The 22,232-nt window shown below is 38.2% G+C and overlaps 3 protein-coding genes across 5 annotated transcripts; 1 reads left to right on the forward strand and 2 right to left on the reverse strand.

Moving 5' to 3' along the window:
* Nucleotides 1-3,417: 3,417 nt before the first annotated feature.
* Nucleotides 3,418-5,840, reverse strand: LOC132991025 (cathepsin S-like). 2 transcript variants are annotated; one of them, XM_061059586.1, is made up of 7 exons: nucleotides 5,679-5,840; nucleotides 5,145-5,269; nucleotides 4,801-4,923; nucleotides 4,490-4,636; nucleotides 4,164-4,385; nucleotides 3,901-4,096; nucleotides 3,418-3,755 (listed from the first exon to the last, which is right to left on the reverse strand). In XM_061059586.1, exons 2-7 carry the CDS (start codon nucleotides 5,265-5,267, stop codon nucleotides 3,643-3,645), a joined length of 924 nt encoding a protein of 307 aa, XP_060915569.1. In that variant the 5' UTR covers nucleotides 5,268-5,269; nucleotides 5,679-5,840; the 3' UTR covers nucleotides 3,418-3,642. The 2 variants fall into 2 exon arrangements, with proteins under 2 accessions (XP_060915569.1, XP_060915570.1); XM_061059587.1 differs by having other exon boundaries at nucleotides 3,901-4,066; nucleotides 5,679-5,839.
* Nucleotides 5,841-6,428: 588 nt separating this feature from the next.
* Nucleotides 6,429-13,277, reverse strand: LOC132991026 (procathepsin L-like). The gene is made up of 8 exons (XM_061059588.1): nucleotides 13,100-13,277; nucleotides 11,867-11,993; nucleotides 11,651-11,773; nucleotides 9,359-9,511; nucleotides 9,036-9,260; nucleotides 8,431-8,596; nucleotides 7,325-7,430; nucleotides 6,429-7,206 (listed from the first exon to the last, which is right to left on the reverse strand). Exons 1-8 carry the CDS (start codon nucleotides 13,150-13,152, stop codon nucleotides 7,107-7,109), a joined length of 1,053 nt encoding a protein of 350 aa, XP_060915571.1. The 5' UTR covers nucleotides 13,153-13,277; the 3' UTR covers nucleotides 6,429-7,106.
* Nucleotides 13,278-15,446: 2,169 nt separating this feature from the next.
* Nucleotides 15,447-21,530, forward strand: LOC132991551 (leucine-rich repeat and immunoglobulin-like domain-containing nogo receptor-interacting protein 1). Of its 2 annotated transcripts, none has more exons than XM_061060334.1 (2): nucleotides 15,447-15,774; nucleotides 18,974-21,530. In XM_061060334.1, the coding sequence occupies exon 2, from the start codon at nucleotides 18,974-18,976 to the stop codon at nucleotides 20,822-20,824; it is 1,851 nt and encodes a 616-aa protein (XP_060916317.1). In that variant the 5' UTR covers nucleotides 15,447-15,774; the 3' UTR covers nucleotides 20,825-21,530. The 2 variants fall into 2 exon arrangements, with proteins under 2 accessions (XP_060916317.1, XP_060916318.1); XM_061060335.1 differs by having other exon boundaries at nucleotides 18,995-21,530.
* The last annotated feature ends 702 nt before the right edge of the window (nucleotides 21,531-22,232 follow it).

A 22,232-nucleotide genomic window follows, 5' to 3' on the forward strand; every position in this document is an offset into this window, starting at 1 on the left:
TTTTAAGGGCTCTGGTTCCTTTTATTGCGTGACTGCATCTATTTTACCAGGTGGAGAAATTGTATCATGAAACATGTTTCTGTATGATACTGCTCAATCCGCCTGTAAGAGAATTTACAGAAAAGTACACACAGAGGACAAGAGAGAATGAGTCATCTCTGAATTTGTCAGAATCCTTCTGAAGCTAATGACTACCAGTATCGATACATATCACTACTTCAGTATCATTTCACCAAAGCTGTACGTCAATATGTGGGCTGACAATCATTGAGTGAGATCATGGATGCTGCTGCTGCCCATTCTAGTGTGTTGTTTGACCTCAAGACATCCTCTGGAAGTGCGTGTGTGTGTGTTTGTGTGTGTGTGGATGTTTAAGATGTTTGAGGCTTGTGGGTTAGCCACTCATAATGTAACTCAAAAACAGAAACTTCAGAAAGATGATGGACATTAGCAGTAAAAGTTTTCTGACATCTTTTGTGTGTGTGTGTGTGTGTGTGTGTGTGTGTGTAGAGAGAGAGAGAGAGAGACTTCAAAATAGTTAAACATTTTGACAAGTTGAATTAATCACATCATAGCCTGCGTGCTAAGCATGTGGTCAAAGTCAGGATGTGATTAGCTTAGCATAGCAACCAAACCGAAAAACAAAGGGAAACGGCTAGCCTGCTTCAGCCAAGGGTCACAAAAATTGGAAGAAATTGAATGGAACACAACCCCCCTAAAACCACACCATGATTTAATAGCCTACAATTCCCAGTTTTAACAGGATGTGAACTATCTTCCACTTGGTAAAAAATGTTAACCACAGTAGATTCAGAATATCCCAGGCTTGTAATTTCTCCACGTTTCCAGTCTTTGTGCCAAGCTTAGCTAATAACCTCCGGGCTGCAGCTACATATTTAGGGCTCAGGCATGAACATTAACACATTTCCTCAAGTGGTGAACTGTTACTTTCTGTCAGATGTAGATTATTTCAAATGCTGTTGCTGTTTTGTGCACAGTTAATGAACAAGTATGTCCTGTCCTTGTGTTAGAGAGACTATTTGGATGTGTCTGTAATGTGTGTATGGATGTGTGTGGATGTTCATAATGTTACTCTAAATCGTCTGTTACATATTTTTCTACTTATTTGTGTTGTGTTTTCATCTTGGTGATGAATACAGCTCAGTTTGGGACCACGGAACTATATTTACACTACAAGAAGAGAAAAACACCTACTGCTATATATGCATTGTAGATTTTATTGGGGGTTTTTTTCTTCGTAAAAGACTCGGGTGCTCTTCAGCTGATACAAATCCCATGAATGAAAGCCAGTCTCAGAGGCTTGTCTCTGTTTAGAAATGCAGTAAAGGATCACATCTAAAATTCATGATAACGACTTAACCCTCTAATCCTTCTGTATTCAACGGATCGTGACGCATGTTTGTATTGTATTGTCTGAGTTCTTGGACGTCCTGTATGCCAGCTGTTTTTGTCTAAAGCAAGAACTAGTGTTTTCATTGTTGTATGATGGCATCGATTTGTTGCTTGCAGTGATTGTTTTGAATCAAAGTGGGGTTAAAATTGGTGAAAGTATGTGTTCTGAAAGTAAGTAAGTGGTGGCTGTGCTCCTTGTTTACCTTGGACCCAGGTTGCCCTTTATAAAATATATATGCCTGAATATCTGAGGAGGACACTCTTAATTGTGCAATTCGTCTTGTCACAGAGGTGCAAGATTTGGCCGGAAAAGGCAATAGACTTAGGCAAAGGGAGCCAAAAAGTGCATAAACTATGTACAATTTGACACAAACTTCTTTGTACATATGAGTCGGTTTAAAAGGGGAAAGTGAAAGCATTTAAAGTGGACATATTCCCCAACTCTGAGAACGGAGGTAAACCCAATTGCAGAAGGACAAAGGTTTACCAAACCAACAAAAGAGCAACCTTTGTCAAATTGACACTCCTGTTCAAAATGTAGTTAACTATTTAATGTTACTATGTGTAGAATTCAGTCTGAATATATATATATATATACATGTACAATCTATCAATAAGGTCACTGGTTCGAGTTCTATCCATGATGACTGCAGTTATACGAGATGTGTTCTAAATAAAGCAGACACCTGTCTGAAGAAGAATCAGTCCTGAAGTGCCGACCATGCAAGAAAACAACTCCATCTGCGAAGAACTTTATCCTTCACTGTAGTTTGGACTGAAGGAGTTTATGTTTGCTTTTATTTTTCAGTTTGACTCTGACCCGTTTATGAAATGATAAAAAATTCTCTAAATGTGAGTTCAATTCAAAAATCAATGTGCTGTGTGTAGAAACTGTAGATGTTTGTACGTGCAAGTTTGGAAATTGTGGAACAAAAGATCAAGGAAAACAATTCCCAAAAAAAAAAAGAAAAAAAAAAAGAAAAAGTTCAATGAGACACAAAATCTATTGTGTGTTGTCTTTGTGTTTTGTAAATGACTGAAAATCTTGGTAAATTCAGTATTTATTACTTCTGGATATTGAGAATATTTTAGTGATGCTGAAAAGGTGCTGTATTTTATGTGAGAGTTGTCCATTCTGCTGGTATCGACACTTTTGTGCCATTATCGGCATTCAGTTCTATGAAAAAAATAATAAATTAAGAAAATAAAACTTGAAAATGTATGTCATGGTTTGCACAATGCATTAAGACAGATTCGAAATGTTTATGTCTGTGGGGTTGGACTGTTCAAGGTGCGAACCTAAAAGTTGAATTGCCATTGCCACACATCAACAGTGTGACTTTAAGGACATTTCCACACTAGACTTCTCATAGTGAAGTGGCTACAAACCTGGAGAAAAGGACCACCAGGATGGGCCAGTAAACTTAGTGAAGTAGGCAACAGGATGTTAACCAATTGTTTGGGAATCCACTTTTTCAGCCTTGATACAAGCAATCTTTGTTGTAATGGTAAATGGACTTGAGTTTATATAGTGCTTTTCTAGTCTTCCGACTACTCAAGGCGCAGGTCACACCCACCCATTCACACACTGATGGTAGTGATCTATGTAGTATCATCCATCGGAAGTAACTAATCCCATTCATACACCACCACTGAAGCAGTGGGAGCAATTCAGGGTTAAGTGTCTTGCCCAAGGACACATCGGACATGTTGCCCAGCTGGGGATTGAACCCTCGACCTTCCGGTTGAGAGGCGACGACTCTCACGAGCCACAGCTGCCCCTTTGTATTGGAGTTTATTGAACTCTTTCCATAAAGTGCTTTCAAAATGATCAGATACTAATCCTTCCTGAAGCAGGTCACTCATCAAAAGTAAGACTGAGAGTTTTTGGCCTTGCAGCTGCAGTCAGGTAAATTCAGACTTGATACGGTCAAGGATTCTAATTAGTTTGTACATTCTTAAGCAACAAGACAACAAAAAAAAAAAAAAGTTGAAAACCAAAGGGTTTATTTAAAACTGATAGACAAAACATTAACCACTTTCTGATCACATGAAGGGGTAACAAGCATAGAGAGCAATACCACACTGATTTCTTATATTCCGAGCCATCTTGATGTAGCCTTGGTCGCCATACTTTACACCCCAACTACAACGGAATTTGGAATCATTGTTTAAAAAAAAAATAAAAAATAAAAAAAACTCAAGTTAGCATTGACATTTTTTGTAATGCTATACTTGCCTGTTTTTGACCAGCCAATAGTCGTGAGTCCCAGAAGTGCCGTAGCCCACTGCCAGTACTCCGTGGTTCACCTTATCAGTGCATGTGTGGTCTCTGTACACACCTCAGGAGCCGCAGAAAACAAAACAGAAATGTAACCAAGTAAGAGCTCAGGTTGAACCCATAGTTTTACAAAAACTGAAAGTGTGAAAACTCATTTAAATTGGGTATTTTTTTTAATATATCAGTATTAACCCTTAGCTGCTCACCATGACGGTAGAAGGTAAACTTTGGTCTTGAGGCATCAATTGCTACAGAGATAGGACCAATTACAGCAACAGCTTCCTTCAATGCAAACTCATCCCCCTTTGGTACGAAGACATAGCCAGAGCAGTTTACAGCCCGATGCTTTGGGTGATATTTACATTGGCCGCGCTGAAAAGAAAGCAAGGAACAAGGATATGACTGATGTCAGGAATAAAAATCAACAAGGTTCATCACCACAGTAATGGACCATGATTCTAAAGCTTACGCGGCCGACGTAGGGGTAGGCCGAGTCAGATGCTATGCCTTGACTCATGACATATTGGAACGCGTTTGCCATGAAGCCACCGTTACACCCATAGGTCCCATATTTTATGGAGCAATCCACCAGATTCTGAGGACTGAGGGATTCCAGGACTCCTGTGGTCTTCTTGAGTTGTCCTTCAAGAGCCCCGACTGCACTGAAGGCCCAACAAGAGCCACACGAACCCTTAAAGATAGAAAAATCTTAAGGATTAAAAGTAGTTGGGATAGGATGGGATTTATGTCAAGTTACAATTCTTTGAGGAATTATACTGCCCCCCCCCCCCCCACCTGATTTTTGACATCCGTTACCAGGCCTTTATCCCTCCAGTCCACGGATTGTGGGAGAGCGTTGACCCCGATACCTTTGGAAGGACCCCTATCCAGCTTAGTGGGCACAACCGTACCTGTCAAGGTGCTAATGATTTCATCATTGGTCTACAAACACACAAATAGTTACTCACAAGTGAGTCAATTTGATGTCAAAGTCTCCTGACACAACATGCTAACCCAAACATTCAGACACATAATTCATGTAGCCTTTGTTAAAGCCATTTAGTTGTTCTAGTGACACATTTAAAAAAGGTTAGCGGTCTACTCACCAGGTCTCCCAGGTGGTTCATTGCCAGCTCATAGGAGTGTAAACCCAGAGACGCTTCCAGGTTATGGACATTAATCATATCCAAGTTCTCTTCCCATACCCGCCTGCGGCCAAGCTCCTCAAGCTGAAAAAAAAAAAACCAAGCATATAAACCCCAATCTGCTACCCTTAATTGTCCGTTTATCAAATCCAACGTACAAAGAGGTGAATTTGATTTATCGTGTACTTGGATGTGATAAAATGATTTTCATGCATAACCAACACGGTTTACGTGCTTATAGTTTAATTCATGACTGAATGCCTAAAGAGCTGAACATTTCAGCAGTGTTAGATTAAAGACTTTACCTCTTGGGAATAAACTTTATTATGCATTTTCTTCCATAGTCCCCAGTGTCGATCCAGTTTAGACTTAGTGAAGGCTGCTGCAAAGCCACACAGGGCTGTAAAAAGAAGCACGTTCCAAAACATCGCTGTATCTAGGAAAAAAAAAAAAGAAGCTCATTCACATGGAGTCAGCAATAACTGGTTTCTTTCGTGTCCCACATGAAACTAAAAGCCTGAGTCATGCTTACATTTGCCAGCTGTAGCAGAACTTCATTAAAACTAAACTCTTACAGCTGATTTGGATTAACATTAGGGAGCATGGGGGAAAAGAAACAGACCAAAACCATTTCATAATCTAGGTTTAATAATATAAGCACTTGCATGAAAGACATTAAGAACATTTTGAGAGTGATAAAGTTTTTTTTTTTATTTAAAAAAAAAAAAAAGTGATAAATTAAATCATGAATTTGCACATTTAATTAAACAGTTTATTTCTCATTAAGTTTAGGTGATCAAAGTTTAATTTGTCAAAACAGTAAAGGATAGATTACCTACCAGGTATTTCTTGTTTTCCTTTGAACTACAATATTAGAGAGAAAAACACAGACACAAATCCAGGTTTACAAAGTAGTCCTCATAACCTGATGACAGCACAACTCTACACATGACCTTACTGGTCTGGTGTTCAAAGCAGAGACTTCAAGCAGAACTTCAGTCTCCCTAATTATCACAACGTCACTGGCTGCACACCTGCATGTCATTAACCCTTGATGATTTTTTTTTGGCCACTTGGGAGCAGTGGAAAGTGGAAACTAGGCATGAACCCAGCAAAGGCAAATGGCTTCATCACATTGAAAGTGGTAGACTGCTGCTTGTTTAGTAACCATCAGAAAATGTAAATGATGTTGTGTTTCTACGGAAGAGGATGAGGACCAATTAATTTTTTTTTTTATAGTTCTGACTTTTAAGTTCTGAGGAAATTCAACCTGATGAATGTAAAAACAGTGTTTTATCTCTTAAAGCTGTTTTTAAAGGCTACAAACATCTGAGGATAATAAAAAATGTGGCTTTGGCTGCAAACTCTCCACTGTAATGACAAGTTAGTAGTCTGTGCTGTGGTAGTGTGCAGTTTGTAATTTTTTTAAATTTTTTTAATTAAATATCATATAGAGTGAAGGTCAAAGGAGGCTAAAATAATGGACTGAACTCAACAGTGGTATTTTTAGACTTAGATTTTTTTTCAATACCAAATAACACTTAATGATGAAATATTCAAATGATGTCAATGTCATCTATCTGACTAAGTGAGGGTCGAGGTTGTCTTTATTATCGTTGTGAGAGAGCAATTTGTTTTGCAGTCAGCAGTAAGATACAGCCAGCAATCAGCATACAATATAAGAAAGGACAATTCATTCATTACAATAGATAAAAAACACAGATGAAAAGCAACACCATTATTCATTTAAAAAGGCGATGAGAGCAAGGACAAATTCGTTTCTCAGTCTCTTTGTCCTACATGCCGGCAGGCTGAATCTGCAGCCAGATGGCAGCAACTTCAACTCCTTGGACAAAGGATGACTATGAGATACATAAGTGAACATGAGATAGTTCATATTTACAATGATTCTTATATTTCTTATAGATAAAAAACATTGTCAGGCTGATATCTCTTAATCATATTGTATCCTGTTATATAATAACATTAAAGGCTCTCAGTTCAGTTATGTGACCAAAACATTTTTAAAGGGACACAGTCTCTGTTCTTTCTTTACAGACATTTTTTAATCGATTACTTAAACATTCAAAGTTATTTAGACTAGTAAAGTAATTTACTGAATGACACTGAAAACTCTTTTTGGCTTAGTTTTTAATTGTAGTATAGCTTAAACATGACCACTGTTAAACATGACAACAAACTGCCCCCCCCTGGTAAACAAAATAACTTAAGTCCTGCTCTGATAATGAAGGACACAGGTGACATGTTCACAGCGTGGGGTAGACTGCAAAGCTGGCAATGCCACAGAGATTCTTCTTGTTTCTGGCGATCCGAATGAAACCTTCTTCTCCCCACGTGGTTCCCCAACTGGAATGAAAAAAAACAAAACAGTTACACTATATTTTGTTCATATGTGTAGAAGTCATCCTTTGTTTTACCATGTGGGGTTAGACATTCATATTCTGAAATGTGAGAAAAAACATACCTGTTTTTCACAAGCCAGAAGTCCTGTCCTCCGTCTGTGCCGTAGCCCACGACCAGCACAGCGTGATTGGTCAAGCGGGGGTTGCAGCTGGGAACGTTGTACAAACCTGAAAGACACATGAGGTTAAAAAGATAAAAAAATATACAAAAAATAATGGAATCTCTTCTATGAACCTGCATGACAGCTGAATAACGTCTGATATCGGATCATTTAGGGGGGAATGATGAATAGTTTAAGTGATTTTTTGGAATGGGAAAGTTTTCAACACAGGTTTTAGTTTAGGCTCTGTTGTCAACTTGACTTATTTAACTGGAACATCACACTTTAAATTCACTCCTGTTATCACTGTGTTTATAGCTGCTTACAGTCTATTGGTTAAATACAGCGGACACGTTACAGAAGTGGAATAATGAACACATTTTATGAACAGGTTGTGCCACACGAAGCAGAGTTTATAGTTTCCATAAGATTGAAGTAAGTAGTAACATTTTAAGATGCAACCAATCATTGATTTAACTTACCAGTGCCTTTCTGTTTAAAAGCAAAGGTACGGTAGGGTAAAAAAAGTATTTTGCTCTCCTCTAAATATGCTTTTAATGCAAATCTAGTCCTTGAGCCTCTTGAAAATATGACATTATCTATCTGTTTAGAAAAGGGAAAATGTGGTCCATCTTTGAAACTTTTAACATTCAATTAAATTTAATAGAAATTCTACAGCTGAAGTATGAATATTCCAGCAGAGTAATGTTGTTTGACTGCAGAGTGAGGGCCTTTTATAAAGGTTCTGAGAAAGTGATCACTTTATATTCATATCACGTTTTTTATAAAAGTGACATGTTGAAGAAAAACTCTGAAATATTACAGTTTGTTCCCCTAGAAATCACTTGTTCTTGTATGGATCCAATTCTTTTTCCAGTTAAAAAAGTTCTTCATTAGGGAAAGATGTAAACACAGAATGTCTTCAGGCTAACTTTTATTTCATGGCATACATGTCACGCTGCCACTGCCAACCCTAACCAAGATCCACAACTAGAGAACCAAACCATGAAATGTTATTTAACTTCTCTTTGCATGTTAACCTCTCAGTCAAAGTGGTGCAGCCTCACCTCCTCTATAGAGATGAAAAGATTTCAGCATGGCGTTCACAGCCACAGACACCGGACCGACTGATGCCACAACGGCCTTCAGAGTCTTCTCATCTCCATGTGGGAGGATGTGGAAATCAGAGCAGTAACCGGCTTTTCCTGTGACGGAATAACGACACTTCCCATTCTGCAAATCAGATAAGAGGAATACATCATTAACAGTGCTTCCTGAATTGGTATGAAGTCAGAATTTATGATTTATTTACAGTAATGGTGCAAAAGAAACATTCTAATATCACTTCCTCTTAAACAAGACTCTTTAATAAAAACATAGTTACATTGTTAAAATGTGCTGAAACTGATGTTTTATTGTTACAAACAATGGAATCATGGGCTACTTATAAAGCAAATGAAATATAGAAAAGCTTTTTTTGTAAATTAGGATTAAATCTGATGATACGTCTAATCTGTAGTATTAATAAGTGAGAGCAAAAAAAACAAGAAGGGAAAGATGAGGAAACAATGAACTGGAGGAAATGACACGTAACATATAGGAAGTGGGTCAAGTTTTCTTAAACCTGACAGTTTATCTAAAGTTAATTGTGGTTTCTCATGCTGAGGACGACCTGGTGTTCGTACGGGTAGAAGTTCTCTGAGTCGATCCCTTGGTTGCGGATGATGTATCCGAAGGCTTTAGAGATGAATCCTCCTCTGCAGCCACGGTTTCCATCAATGAAACTACAGTCCACCAGGTTCTGTGGACTCAGAGGAACCAGAACCCCTGTCTGCTTCTTCATCTGACCCTCCAGAGCCCCCACAGAGCTGAAGGCCCAGCACGACCCACACATCCCCTTAAAAGAAATCAAATCATGTTTAGTGCCACTGACTGTCATGCCATTGTTCTTATTCCCACATTTTGAAAAAGAACAGATCTTAGATTATCACTCGCCTGGTTCTGGACTGGACTGACCAGGCCGCTCTTCCTCCAGTCCACACTCTGAGGTATCGATACGCTGCTGACTTCCTTTAAAGAGCTGTTTCTGAAGTTTGACGGATCTTCCAGCTTCAGACCATTCAGTTTCTCATTGATCTCCTCAGCTGTCTTTATAGAAAAAAGTTTTTATAAATATATGAAATACACAGGATGGTATAATGTAAAATCGTAATGTTGGCCTCCTAATAAGAGTTCTTACTTTATACACATTCAACATGCCTATATTTTGTATTTTCAGCAATTTGTATTTACACAATACACATCTTTGAATCTGTGCCTTAAATCTTTAAATTCAGATCACGCCTTTAAAAAATCCTCCAAAGGTGTTTGTAGTCTAAGCGCTATCTGACAACAAAAAGGGATCTTTTTCAAAAAACACCAAGTTCCTCCATGCACACCACTGACCCTTTTTTTTATTTTTAAAAGTTTGATTCTCATGTCTTTGGAAGTTTTTCTTTTTTTGCAGGTGTCCCTAAACCTCTTTGATACAGTCATTAAGTTAACACCAAGTTCCCCTGAGCTTGATCATGAGGGAACTTTTGCCTTCTAAATACAGAAACTTCTGATGCAGAACCGAGCATCATTTGGTTTTAATCATTTTAATCAGCATGCAGTCCTCCTCTGTCAACAGTATGTTCCTAATTTTACTTTCATCAGTTTTATAATCTCATTAAAACCTTTTTTTTTTCTAAAAAATGAAGATCATTTCATCCGGGCTCTTTTGTATCTTCAAGTTAAGTTGTCCTCTCTCTGGGACATACTGTACTTTCAGTAACAGCTTTTTTGTGCATAAAATTAATTAAATTATTCCTTTTTCATCGATCTCACGCTAATTATAGTCACAACTAAAAGCATTTTTCGATAACTTCACTCAAAACAGGTTTGGCCCACAGTTCTGCTGTGGTTCTTTATGTTCCAGACATGTTGTACCAGTTTGGTGTACGTAAACCTTTATGTAAGTTTTTTGGCATCCCCAGATGTACTTTATGTCCTGATTGTCCAGATTGTCCGTGCCATGTTGGATTAAATTCATCAGATGGTAAAAGAGAAGATTAGAGCTGCTCTATAGGTTTAGGTTGAAATCCAGCAGCAGAGGGTTTAGATGCAGATTAACTGTGTTGGTCAGTAACATGCTTCTCTCACCAGCAGAGGTCAATGAGTGTGACTGCAGCGTTGTAATGAAAAGCACATGTCGGCAGTGGTACCAGGATGGATTATGATCCAGTTAATGAGGGCTACTCTTCAGTACTAAAATGTTTCATGTCATGTATTTTTTTTATCCACCAGAGGGCGCTCTAATACATTTCTGTTCTAAATATTGGCATGGTGATCAAGCATTCCTCTTAGTTGGTCATCAGAAAATCCCTCTGACGTGTACTTTTTCTGTTTGATGGATAATATTTCATTATTGAGCTATAGAGGAATCCTTCATGTTGGCACAAAGCTACTTTTGTTAGTTTTGAGACATGGTGTGTGTGCACTAACCAGTTTATGGGGGCCAAAGGATATATCTGACTGGAGCCAAGAACATTTTTTAAGCTTCACCAAGGACCTATCCAGTGCTTGTTTTTCTTACTTAAAAAGTGCCCATTTCTAGCCCACGTAAAACTCTGATTAGACCAAACAAACATCCAAAATGTACCAAAGTTGTGTATTTGGCAGGAGAGTCACTGCATGGCTAAAATAAAAACAGTTACCCACTGTTGTGCTTAGCTCAAGGTCATGGTTGCTATTACAAAGTGGTGGGAGAAAAAAAAATATGATTGAATAGAAAATCTCAAATTACCAATAAGACAAAATGATTTTAGTTATCAGTAAATAAAAAGAAGTTAGCATTTGTAATGTGAATATAAGCTCGAGGGCAGCAGAGGCGGCTGAATCTAGTGACCAGAATAACGGCTGAGAACATTTTTATCTTGTTTTCTTCTTGACATTTTGACTTTACTGCACTTTTGGTTAACACCCACTGCAACCCACAGCCTAATAACAGCTGGTGTTTTCCTCTATACTGCTATTCTCATATAAACTCTCGACCTCCATTATGTTTAAATGAACAGGTTTTTGGTCATTTTTTGAGTTATAGCAGTAAGTTTAAGCAGGTAAAGAAACAGTTAAAATACTTTTTTTGCGTTATGGCTTTGATACATTCCTGTTCAGGACTATTCCTGTTCAGACTAAGATTGAAGACATGAAAAGGAGTGGGAGGAGACTGAAAACACAAACTGTTTCCTCAGAGTAGATTGGTACCATGTCAGCCAGATGATTGAGTCCCATCCTGAAGCTGTGTTTCCCTGCTGAGGCCTCCTGATTGTGTCTCAACACTAACAGCACGTTCTTCTCCCATACCGCTCTCCTGAAAATGACCTCAGTCTGAAACAAAAACACAGACTCCATGATCTCACCGTTTGTGTTTCTATATGTGTCTGTAGATAGAAAGAGGAAATGATGTTTTCACTCTCTCACCTGATTATCATACACCTTGTGATGTTTTACTGTCCAATCTTCCCACAATTTACGTAAGGCAGAAGAAGAAGAAGAGTGGCTGAGATCCAGGGAGGCCAGAAGCAACATGGCACACAGAGTGTGCATCCTGCAAAGATAAAAAAGATAATGTAACTAACCACATTCTTCAAGCAGACAAATGAAAAATTATTAGCCATCAAACAAGTTGATGGATTAACAACAAAGTTAGTTGCTGAGATAGTTTTAGCTTTTCATTTTTTGGTAGCCTATTTGTCACTTTTGCTTTTTTTATCTCATTAGAAATGAGTTGTCCAGACTGTTGGTTTGGCAGAATTAATATTGTTTATACTTACTACCATTGTAACGCCATACTTACCTGTTCTGTACACACATTTCTTGCTTAACTGGCTCCATATTCATTCTTGCCTCATGTCTTACTTTTACCAGACCAGGGTTGAGCTTATGAGTTGTCTTCCAGTTAAAGCCACAACCAGGCTATGAAAAAGTTTATTGATTCTTTTATTCATCTATGTCTATATATATTATCTTCTATGATCTTTTAAACCCAGCTTCATGGTCTGATTAGAAAATCTTCTGCACACTGACGTCATCAAATATAAATTTAGATCATTTTTTGAAGTAGATCTTAAAAAAGTTTGAACTCAAAGTCAAATTTCCCCAACAAAACAGCTCTTCACTGGGTGATTAAGAAACTAACCTTGAGTTGCAGCACCTCTTACACCATAACAAGCAAAGTTAAGTGTGTCAAACCAGTAAGAGAATTTCAAACACTCAATTCAAACTCTCAGGAGACTTTAGTTTAAAAAATCAAATTCCCCAAAGTATACGTGCCGGCATCCCATTCTTTAAGAAGTTTTTCTTCAGTAGGCTATTCATGTTGTTCATTTGAACAGTTATTTTCTATTCCAGTCTAGAGCCACAACATAGCAAAGGGAAGCCTGTAAAACTTCATGTGAAAGTCAAATGACAAGTTAAAAAGGCACAGGCTGTGCTCAAGCGTCTGAGAATTTAAGAGATTTGTTCCCGATCAAAAAGGAGAAGTTTTTTAACTGTAATCTCTGAACTTCTTGTCTTTTTCTCCTTCAAATCTTTACACTCATAATGCACAATCCATACAAACCATTTAACTTTAACCTTTGACACGCATTTGATAAAGATCACAGCCAAACATGCTTACATTACTATAGAGAAGAATAAACATTTTGATTTTACCTTGTTGCAGAATGATCAGCAGGGTAATGTTCCGTTAAGAAAAGTGCATACATGTTAGCGGGCCAAAAAAACCCTTCACACTTAAAAGAGGAAGTTTACAGAAGTTTCTCCTCACACACACTGTTCATTTTTGTTCTCTGTTTTTCAGAGCATCTACTCGCAGGCTTGTCATGTGAATCTCATTTACAATCAGCTGCAGAGGCCAGAAATACCCGTCACTACCAGAGGTGGAAGTGAAAAAGTTCCATGATACACATACACAAAAAATGAAACCCATTGTGGTGGAAAATATGTGAGAAAAATAAAAATGGTGTTCAAGGCAAAAAAAATTGGGCTCAGGACAAAACCATGGGGAACTCCACAAACCAGGGATTTATTTAGAAAGGTATAATTGTCACCTGTAACAGAGAATGTCCTGTCTGAGAACAGAGAAGAAACAGTCTAAAGCTGAACCAGAAATACCCAACCACTGCCTGAAACTTTCAACCAATAAAATGTGGTCCACAGTATCGAAACCTGCACTGTGATCCAGTATAATCAATACAGAGCTTTCTCCTGCATCACTTTACATAAATAGGACATTAAAAACTCCTATAAGAGCTGATTCTGTAGAGTGCAGCTGACAAAAACAATAATGAAAGATTAAATATGATGCTAATAAGACAGGAGGATATTATGTAATTAGGATCTTACATTTTTCAGAGCCTGTATTTGGCATCAGCACAGAGTTTTTCTCCCTGAAACCGGGGTTGGACGAAGATCTGCTGATTAGCGCAGGTTCCCTGAGGTAACAGATGGTGAGGTCCTGACTCAGCACAGACTCTTCTTCTGCGGTGATCATGCACCTTTTCTGTCGACACATATCATATTACTGCAACTGAGAACAGAGACAACTACTCAAACACCTTGTTGGTTTATAATGTTTAATTCATTGAATAGGAAGTGAGTGTTAACTTGTTCAAATGGTGGAGCAGGGTGGGGGTAGTTAGCAGCTTTATCCCAAATGTAGAAATGCATACATCAGATTGCCCAATTTACAGAGCAAACTGTCAGTGAATCACATTTAAAAAGAGTAGATCATAGGGGAACAATTCTGTGAAAATAAGGCCACTTTTTAAACATTTTTATTCAGGTAACATGTTACAGCAATTTACATCTGGTTATTGTTCTATGAAAAAGAACATATAGAATACTTAATGGTTCAACATCAATATAGTGGAAGAAAGCCGGACTTTAGGGAGACTTTGGGGAATTTCAAAGGAAAGACAATAAACTGTACTGTAGCTATATCGTACATTTTAGGTACCTTCCTGATGTATAATAGGTAAACTTAGCTGTAGGGTTTGTTGTTGTTCTTCATGGCAGATTTGATAATAAATTCTTAAGCATTTGGAAGGAAGGCTACAGCCACACACCAGGGAGGCATTATGCTGATGTCCAGCACTTTAAAGAATGATTTGGAACAAGAGAAAGTTGAGAATTAGGTCTCTTATAATTTACTCTCATAACATCTGCTTTGGCAGCACAGCTGGGGCAGGAGTCAAAAAACAAACAAGCCAAATTCAATTACTCAAATATGGAAGGCTTGTAATGTCGTTCAGGGATGAAAACACAACACGATAATATAATGATATGGTTTTATCATGTGCAAACCAGAGCACACACACACACACACACACATATATTGTAATTTGTATTGCCAGTGGTAGGAACACATTCAAATCTGCTATTAAATCTGGTTGCATAATTCAAAAGAATCATAGCTTGAAAAAACATCTGTAATGAATTAGCCTGCAAAAGGTTAGAAAGAAGAGTGGAGATGTGATGATGAAAATCAGCACACCCGTTTTGTTGCTGTTTATATCTTCAGAGTAAAAAAAGAGGAATAACACTTGATTCTAAAGTGTAAATAGTAAAAAATACAACCTGCACTTTTAACAAATTGTTCTTCCCAAATGCATCCCTTGTTTAGGGAGATTTTCCTGTAAATCTCAAATACATTAATGTGAAACAGAACAATGGGAAAGCAATATGTCATTGCTTAATTTATTTAATGAAATAGTAATGTTCAGTCTTAGATGCAAGCATCTATTTGTCACTTGTAAAATAAGAAATGTGGCTCGACCTGTATCCAACCTTCAAATAGCTGACAGACAGTACGGCTAAAAAGGCATTCTTTTATCTTTAAGTGTCAGCTCTTAAATTCATTTCCATCTGTGTGTTGCTCCTGATTCTCAGTATTTGGCTTACCCATGCCTGACTTCCTCCTGTCATCCAATGCAGCGTGCTGGATACAGGCCAGGATCTTGTGCATATAATCCCCCAGCATGCAACAAGCTCCCGCAAGTCCACAGCCAGGTTGTTGTTGCCATGAGGACGGCAAAGCAACAGGGGAACTGAGCTGCTGAAACCCTAAAAACTCATAAAAGGAGAATGAAGCTTTCTTACTGTAATGTGTCTATGTGCTTCTCTCACGTTGCAGGCTTGGTTTGGATTTATTTTATAACAACAGGAGGTTAAGAGCTGGACCTGACAGACCACAAGTTGAAGTTAGGGACAATTTCAGGTAAAAAAAAAAGAAAAAGAAAAACACCTGAAATTTCTCCATTTTTTCTCACTGCAAAATTGTCAAAATGGAACTCTCACAATGACAAACGTGCCAGATTAAAGAGAGGGTGAGTTAAACTATTTCATTTTCAATTTTCACTCATATGATTACAAAAATATTCACCCTTTCATTACAGCATCATTTGTATTGTATATATTCAGGCTCTCAGGCAATAGTAAATAACTGTGATTTCACCTTTACGCATTATTTTCACCTTGAGCATGTGCGCTCCCTCAGGAATTTAGGAGTAGACTCCATCAGTCACTGCTCGGGGGAGCCGCTGTCATCTCTAGCAGTTAGATTTTACAATATTTCCCCAGCTACATAACTGTCAGGAAGAAAATATCTCATTTGAAATATGATGTCAGATACACTACAGGATGATTTTATCTCATTCACATATGCCTATATACATATATGTTTGCAAAAATCATGTCTACAAGCAAAAAAAAGTTACAAAAATAATGGAATATATAGCCTATTAAAAATGGAAAATCAAGCTCTAAGGCTCTAAGAACTACTCACCTGTAAAGCACATAATGCATTCATGCACATCAGCATAATGGTCACAGATTTAAGATAAATCTGTCCTGCTGTTTGGCTTTTTTAAACCGTCCCTACTCTCAAATTCTGCATGGGGAGAGCTGCCAAAACAGAGGGTGGCTTCACACTTGAAGGTGTTTTTTTATCAGCACTCTCTGGACAACTTAAACAGCACATTTCAGTGAGTCACACATTTTATGATGAGCTGATGACAGCTTTTTTTGAAAGGCTTACAGTTTGTTGGCTGCCTCATATTATTCACTTTCAGAATTATACATCTTAAACATGTTGATAGGTTTTTACATACAATTATATTTGAATAGTTTTGTAGTTATACGCTTTGATAAGAAGTCTGATAACATTTTGACTTTGACTGGACAATCATTTACCATTTGTTTCCAGGCAGTTTTCAAAATACTGGACCTTACTCTTACCCTGGAGTATAAGTTTTGCTTCTGCCGCCCCCTAGTGGTATAGTTTGAAAACGTTTCAATAAAGCAAGGTCCTTTGATGATGTTGACATCTACGTGTTTTAAATCAGTCCAAGGGTTAATTTAACTGCTTCACTTCGCACTACTATTTGTCTTTTAATGTCAGTTACATGAACAGTAGTTATTCTTCAGTTAAATGAACAGTCATGCTCTGGATCTGTAGATAAAACATCTTAATGCAAACTCCAAAGTTTGACCTTGTTCTGCTGCAAAACTTGGTTGTTGTTTAGTTTTTAAAAGCAATATCAAACTTGAAAGGTTTAAAAAATGACTACATTTTGAGACCAAGACAGTAATTGAAAAACATATGTGACATTTTATGAAGCCTACAGCATTAAGACAGAGAGTAGGGGGAGCTGATTATACACATTTCTCTCTGAAACATCAAGATTCATAAATCTTACTTCTTGGGTTTGACAGAACCGTAGGATACACTAAAACAGAGAATATGATCTTTAACTCAGTGGAGCTTAACACTTGATAGAAAATGTCTGCACAAAAACATCATCCCATCAATCCTAGAGTTCAGGTATATTGTCCCAAAATCAAATCGATGCTAGCTTTGGATTAACCAAAGATTTTCAAGTCACGCCAGTTGCAAAGCATTCAAATAGTCAAAAATAAATGTTTTAATATCCTTTTAGTCTACTTATCAACTACAATACCTTTAAAAACACAATACAAAAAAACTGAATGTATTAAAACACAAGCGCTATGTGTTCCTCTGACATATAATTTGCCTATGAGGAATGATGTTTACAGTAATTGAGGACCAACAGATAATTGAACGGTTGAGTCCCTCATGTAATGTCTTGTATTTCAGGCCGACTCTTTCTCTATATTTGTGCTTTCAAATAACAACAATAAAATAAAAACAGAGTAAGTTCATCACCTGTTCTTGTTTTAATGTCTATTTGTTCCCGGTGGCGTTTAGTGGATTTTGAATGATCCACACCACTGGAGCCTCGTGGATGTGTGGGGAAACGAAAACAAATGAGAACAAAACAGAGGAGAGTCAGTTAATGTTGTGAAGACACATTTGTCACTCGACACACAGCAGTTAAATGGTTAAGAACTGATCTACAATGTTAAACAGACAGGGATTAGCTGTGCTAATTGCATTGCAATTGCTACTAGTGTTTTAGAGGTCAGAGTTTAAACGGATAGTGATTTAAATCTGCCATTAAAGGTGAACAGTGCTTACATAAGACCCAACTTAAATCTGCCACACACAACCAGTCACAATCAATTCCTTTCAACGTTATATTAAGATAGCATCAAATGGTGGTAGATTATAATGAGTTGTTAAAAATAGACTGTGTAGACTTTTTTTTGGTGCCGTCAAAACCATTTGTTTGTATTTTATCACGAGACTAATAGAAATCCCTGATTACCATCTATGGGACGCTTTCTACTCCCTCTGATTGGGGTCGGTAAACAGGGCCGCTTCCTGAAATTTCATTCAGTTTAGAGCTGCAAGAAATTAGTCGATTGAGAACACAGTTAATCCTTGCAAAGTGTCTTACTGTACAGAGGTGCTAAGGCGCATTGCAGAGGAGAACACAAGACTGCACTGAATGCATTACACTTGTTTTACCACTTTTAAAATACTTTTATGGATGCATGGCAGAATATGATGTGAATGCTGTTCTTTTTTTTGTCTAAGAGTAGCACAACAAATTTAGAGTTGCTATATGCAATGACAATAAGGGTATTCTATTCTATTCTATTATTTTCTATTCTTGTTAAACGAGGATAAAGGAGGCAAGCAAAAAAGCTTCCTTTATAGAGCACATTTTGCACAGAAAATACAAAATGATGTTCAGCTAAAAAGGTAGAAGGATATTCAAATAAAACAGAGAAAAGATGATTATATTAAAACAATGAACTTAAATGTTTAAAAAAAACAAGCTTTTCGCTGCTTTGAAATGATCAGAATGATCTGTATTGAATCGTTTTGTAAAAGACTTAACTGCAGGCTTTTACCATGGCATACAGGAGCTGCTACTTCTGTATCTTTTCAGTTTGACAAGGATGATTCAGCACTAAAATCTGACATTTGACAATATCTTCGTTTGCTTTCTTGACCCTCCATCAACAGCTGTCTGGATATCGACTGCCTATCCCTTTTTTTTGCAGCTCAGCTCAGTATTTGTGTTGCAGAAAGTCGTAATTCACCCTTTTTTTTCTCATCATCATCACTTTCTTTTTTTTTTTTTTTTTTTTTTACAGATGTCTCTCTCTCTCATGCAGGTAGATCTCCAGATGTTTGAGAAGATTGCAGTCCATGGATGGCTGTGCTGGGGAGCTCTGTACCTATTAGCAGCAGGAGTGTCATTAACATCGGAAACACGCTGGCCGTGCCCTCAGCCCTGCCGCTGCAACACTGTGCTGCTGGAGGCAAACTGCTCTCATCGGCAACTTATCACAGTGCCTGACGGTCTCCCAAAAGACGCCAAACTACTCAACTTAACACATAACAAGATCAAGGCGCTGGCTCAGCAACAGTTCCAGTCGTTAACACACATTTTACACCTTGATTTGTCAGATAATGATTTGGTTTTAATTGAAGTTGAAGCTTTCCTCGGCTTGCAAAATCTACTAACTCTGCATCTCGCTCGCAACCACCTTAAGTTCCTTCCTGTTAGAGCGTTTGCTGGGTTGCCAAAACTGAAAATTCTGGACATAAGCAGCAATGACATCCTGGTTTTTCTGGATTTTACTTTCCGTGACTTGCCCGCTTTGCAGTTTTTAACAGCAGCAGATAATGATGTAGTTTTCATCTCTTCTCAAGCTTTTACTGGACTAGCAAGTCTGCAAGAGCTTCACCTTGATGGCTGCAACCTCACTGCCGTGCCGACAGAGGCCCTTACACAGCTCGGAGGGTTGAGAAGTCTTTTTCTTTACCGACTGGGTCTCACCACGCTGCTGAATTACTCTTTCCGACATCTAGAGCGTCTAAAAGAGCTCGTCATTTCTGATTGCCCTTGGCTCGAGACCCTCTCAGGAAAAAGTCTCTTTGGCCTAAACCTAACATCTCTGACCATTCAACACGCTAACCTCAGTGCTGTCCCTTACATACCTCTTCATCATCTTGTATATCTTGTATTCCTCGACCTTTCTTTTAATCCAATCACTTACATCCATGGGAACCAGCTCGGTGATCTGCTGCGCCTCCGAGAGCTTCATCTGGTTGGGGGTTCGTTGCTTCGTATTGAAATCGGAGCATTCAGGGGTTTGTTGTATCTGAGTGTGCTGAATGTATCCAGAAATCTTCTCACCACGCTGGAGAGAGGAGCTTTTCAGTCAGTGGGAACTCTCAGAAATCTGGGACTTGATAACAACCCCCTAGCATGTGACTGCCGTTTGTTGTGGCTGGTGCAAATACGACCAAATCTAGATTTGGGTGGTAATTCACCAATTTGCACTGCCTCAGTCCACTTCCAGGGTTTGAATTTTCTAGACCTCGGAGAAGATGAACTCCCAGGTTTGCTTACATGTCGACCGGCCCGTATTCTAAACATGAAACGTCAAGAAGTGAGAGTGGATCAGGGACACACTGTGGTGTTTCACTGCAATGCAGAAGGTGACCCTGTGCCATCTGTCTACTGGCTGAACCCACAGCTAAAACCTGTATCATCCACAGGGAGAATATGGGCTCTCTCTAATGGCTCGCTGGAGATTCGCTTTGCTCAACCTCAAGACAGTGGCACGTATCACTGTGTGGCATCCAACGCAGCAGGAAATTCCAGCCTGCCTGCCAGTCTGCAAGTTCGAGCCTTTCCAAAGTCTTTTAGACACCCCTCTCATCTCAAAGGCTGGTTCTTCCCCTCAGGTGTGAATGGAAATCAGAAACCACCAATTGATTTAAAGACATTACTGATAGCAGTAACCATTGGGCTTATGTCATTTTTTAGTTCTGTGAGTGTGTGCTTCATTTTCATGTTCTTCTGGAGTAAGAGTAAAGGGCAGATCAAGCACACAGCCACCATTGCATACGTGCCACGAAGAGCCATGTCAAGTAGTAAAGGAGGGGCGGGAAACCATACAGAGACGAGCAGGTTCACCATGAAACTAATATGACTTCAAGCACCTTGGAATAACTCGGTACATCAAGAGTTTGCATAGACACAATGTAAAACGTTATATTTGAATTTAGCTTTGTAGATCAAAGTAAGTTAATTTTAAGGCATGTTGACTTATGTTGGACATGTACTGACACTTTACTTATTAATTACAATACAGCCATGTTAGCTGGGTGCTAAAGACAAACCGTAAATTGTGATGGTCAAAGCATTTGAAGAAGATTGTAGGTACATTTCAGGAACTTTAAGCGTTTGTGTGTATCAGGACAGAAGTGCAACCAAAATGTAGCAACCAAAGTAAGCTTTAAGCACTATTTTATATGCATGATGCATGTTATATTTGGAGATACAATTATCAAGATTTTTTGTGCTTGTTGTTTATTCTGTTTATAAATAGAAACAGTAAGAAGAAAAACAAATGGTACACAGAATGGGCAGGGACCTTGTTAACTAATGTTTTGTTTATCTGTTTCCTTTTCTGATTCCTACAACAAAACTAAATATGTAGCTGAAAAAATAATTTTGGGCCTCAGATGGTAGCCCTAACAAAATTATAATAACAGGAATGTTAATCTTATATTAAGGTTAAATAACAAAATGGCATGTACAATAATTAATTCTTAATAGCTCTTTAGAAAGTGTTTTTCAATGTACTCTATAAGTAAGCCGTCGTAATTAACATTAATAAAAAATATGGTTTCTGAAAAAATGTCATGACATATTTTTTTGTGTCCTTAAGTTTTGTGGTTCTTTTATTTTTAGACAATGAGAAGGCCTCACACACACACTGTCTTGTTTTTTGATGACAAATGTATTTGATCATACAACGTTTCTTTAACCAAGTTTCATTAGGTATAATAGCAGCAACCCTATAGTTTTAGACAAATATAAATTTAAACTTTTGGTAAATCTCAGGTCCACAGGTCTACACTCCCTCCCGCCCACTACGCTCTGCCAATGAAAGCCGTCTGATCCAACCTTCACAACAGAGACGCTGAATAGACTCTTCTCCTCTGTCGCCCCCCGGTGGTGGAATGAACTTCCAAACTCCATTTGATCTGCAGAGTCCCTCTGCACCTTTAAGAAAAAGCTAAAGAGCCAGCTCTTTCATGAATACCTACTAACTTAATGATGATGGTCTCCATATTATTGATGATGATGATGGTAATGACGATGGTTTTTGTTTGATAACGACGACTTATAAGATGGTTTCTATACTGATTAGAGCTCTCAAGAACTGCCCTCAATGTTGTGCTTTGCCTCTGGTCACTTCCTGTCAGCACCTGTGTGTCCAATCAGACTCAAAGCTGATCGTTTGCTCTTACTGACATTGTTCCCTTTTTTCTAGATCCTTGCTTGTGTTGTACTTACTCTCTGATGTACGTCGCTTTGGATAAAAGCGTCTG

Source organism: Labrus mixtus, chromosome 16, assembly GCF_963584025.1.
Source record: "Labrus mixtus chromosome 16, fLabMix1.1, whole genome shotgun sequence".
Classification (NCBI taxonomy): Eukaryota; Metazoa; Chordata; class Actinopteri; order Labriformes; family Labridae; genus Labrus; species Labrus mixtus.

Bases quoted from the DNA above. Each gene is read 5' to 3' on its own strand.
- LOC132991026 (XM_061059588.1), bottom strand. From the start codon at position 13,152: ATGTATGCACTTTTCTTAACGGAACATTACCCTGCTGATCATTCTGCA. The intron at 9,261-9,358 runs GCGAGTGATAAT...ATTTCTTTTAAG, and splicing joins TCAGTCCAGTCCAGAACCAG to GGGATGTGTGGGTCGTGCTG. The intron at 7,431-8,430 runs GTGAGGCTGCAC...TGTGTCTTTCAG, and splicing joins TTTTCATCTCTATAGAGGAG to GTTTGTACAACGTTCCCAGC.
- LOC132991025 (XM_061059586.1), bottom strand. From the start codon at position 5,267: ATGTTTTGGAACGTGCTTCTTTTTACAGCCCTGTGTGGCTTTGCAGCA. The intron at 4,924-5,144 runs GTAAAGTCTTTA...TTTTTTTTTCAG, and splicing joins ATAAAGTTTATTCCCAAGAG to CTTGAGGAGCTTGGCCGCAG. The intron at 4,637-4,800 runs GTGAGTAGACCG...GTGTGTTTGTAG, and splicing joins TGAACCACCTGGGAGACCTG to ACCAATGATGAAATCATTAG.
- LOC132991551 (XM_061060334.1), top strand. From the start codon at position 18,974: ATGTCTCTCTCTCTCATGCAGGTAGATCTCCAGATGTTTGAGAAGATT.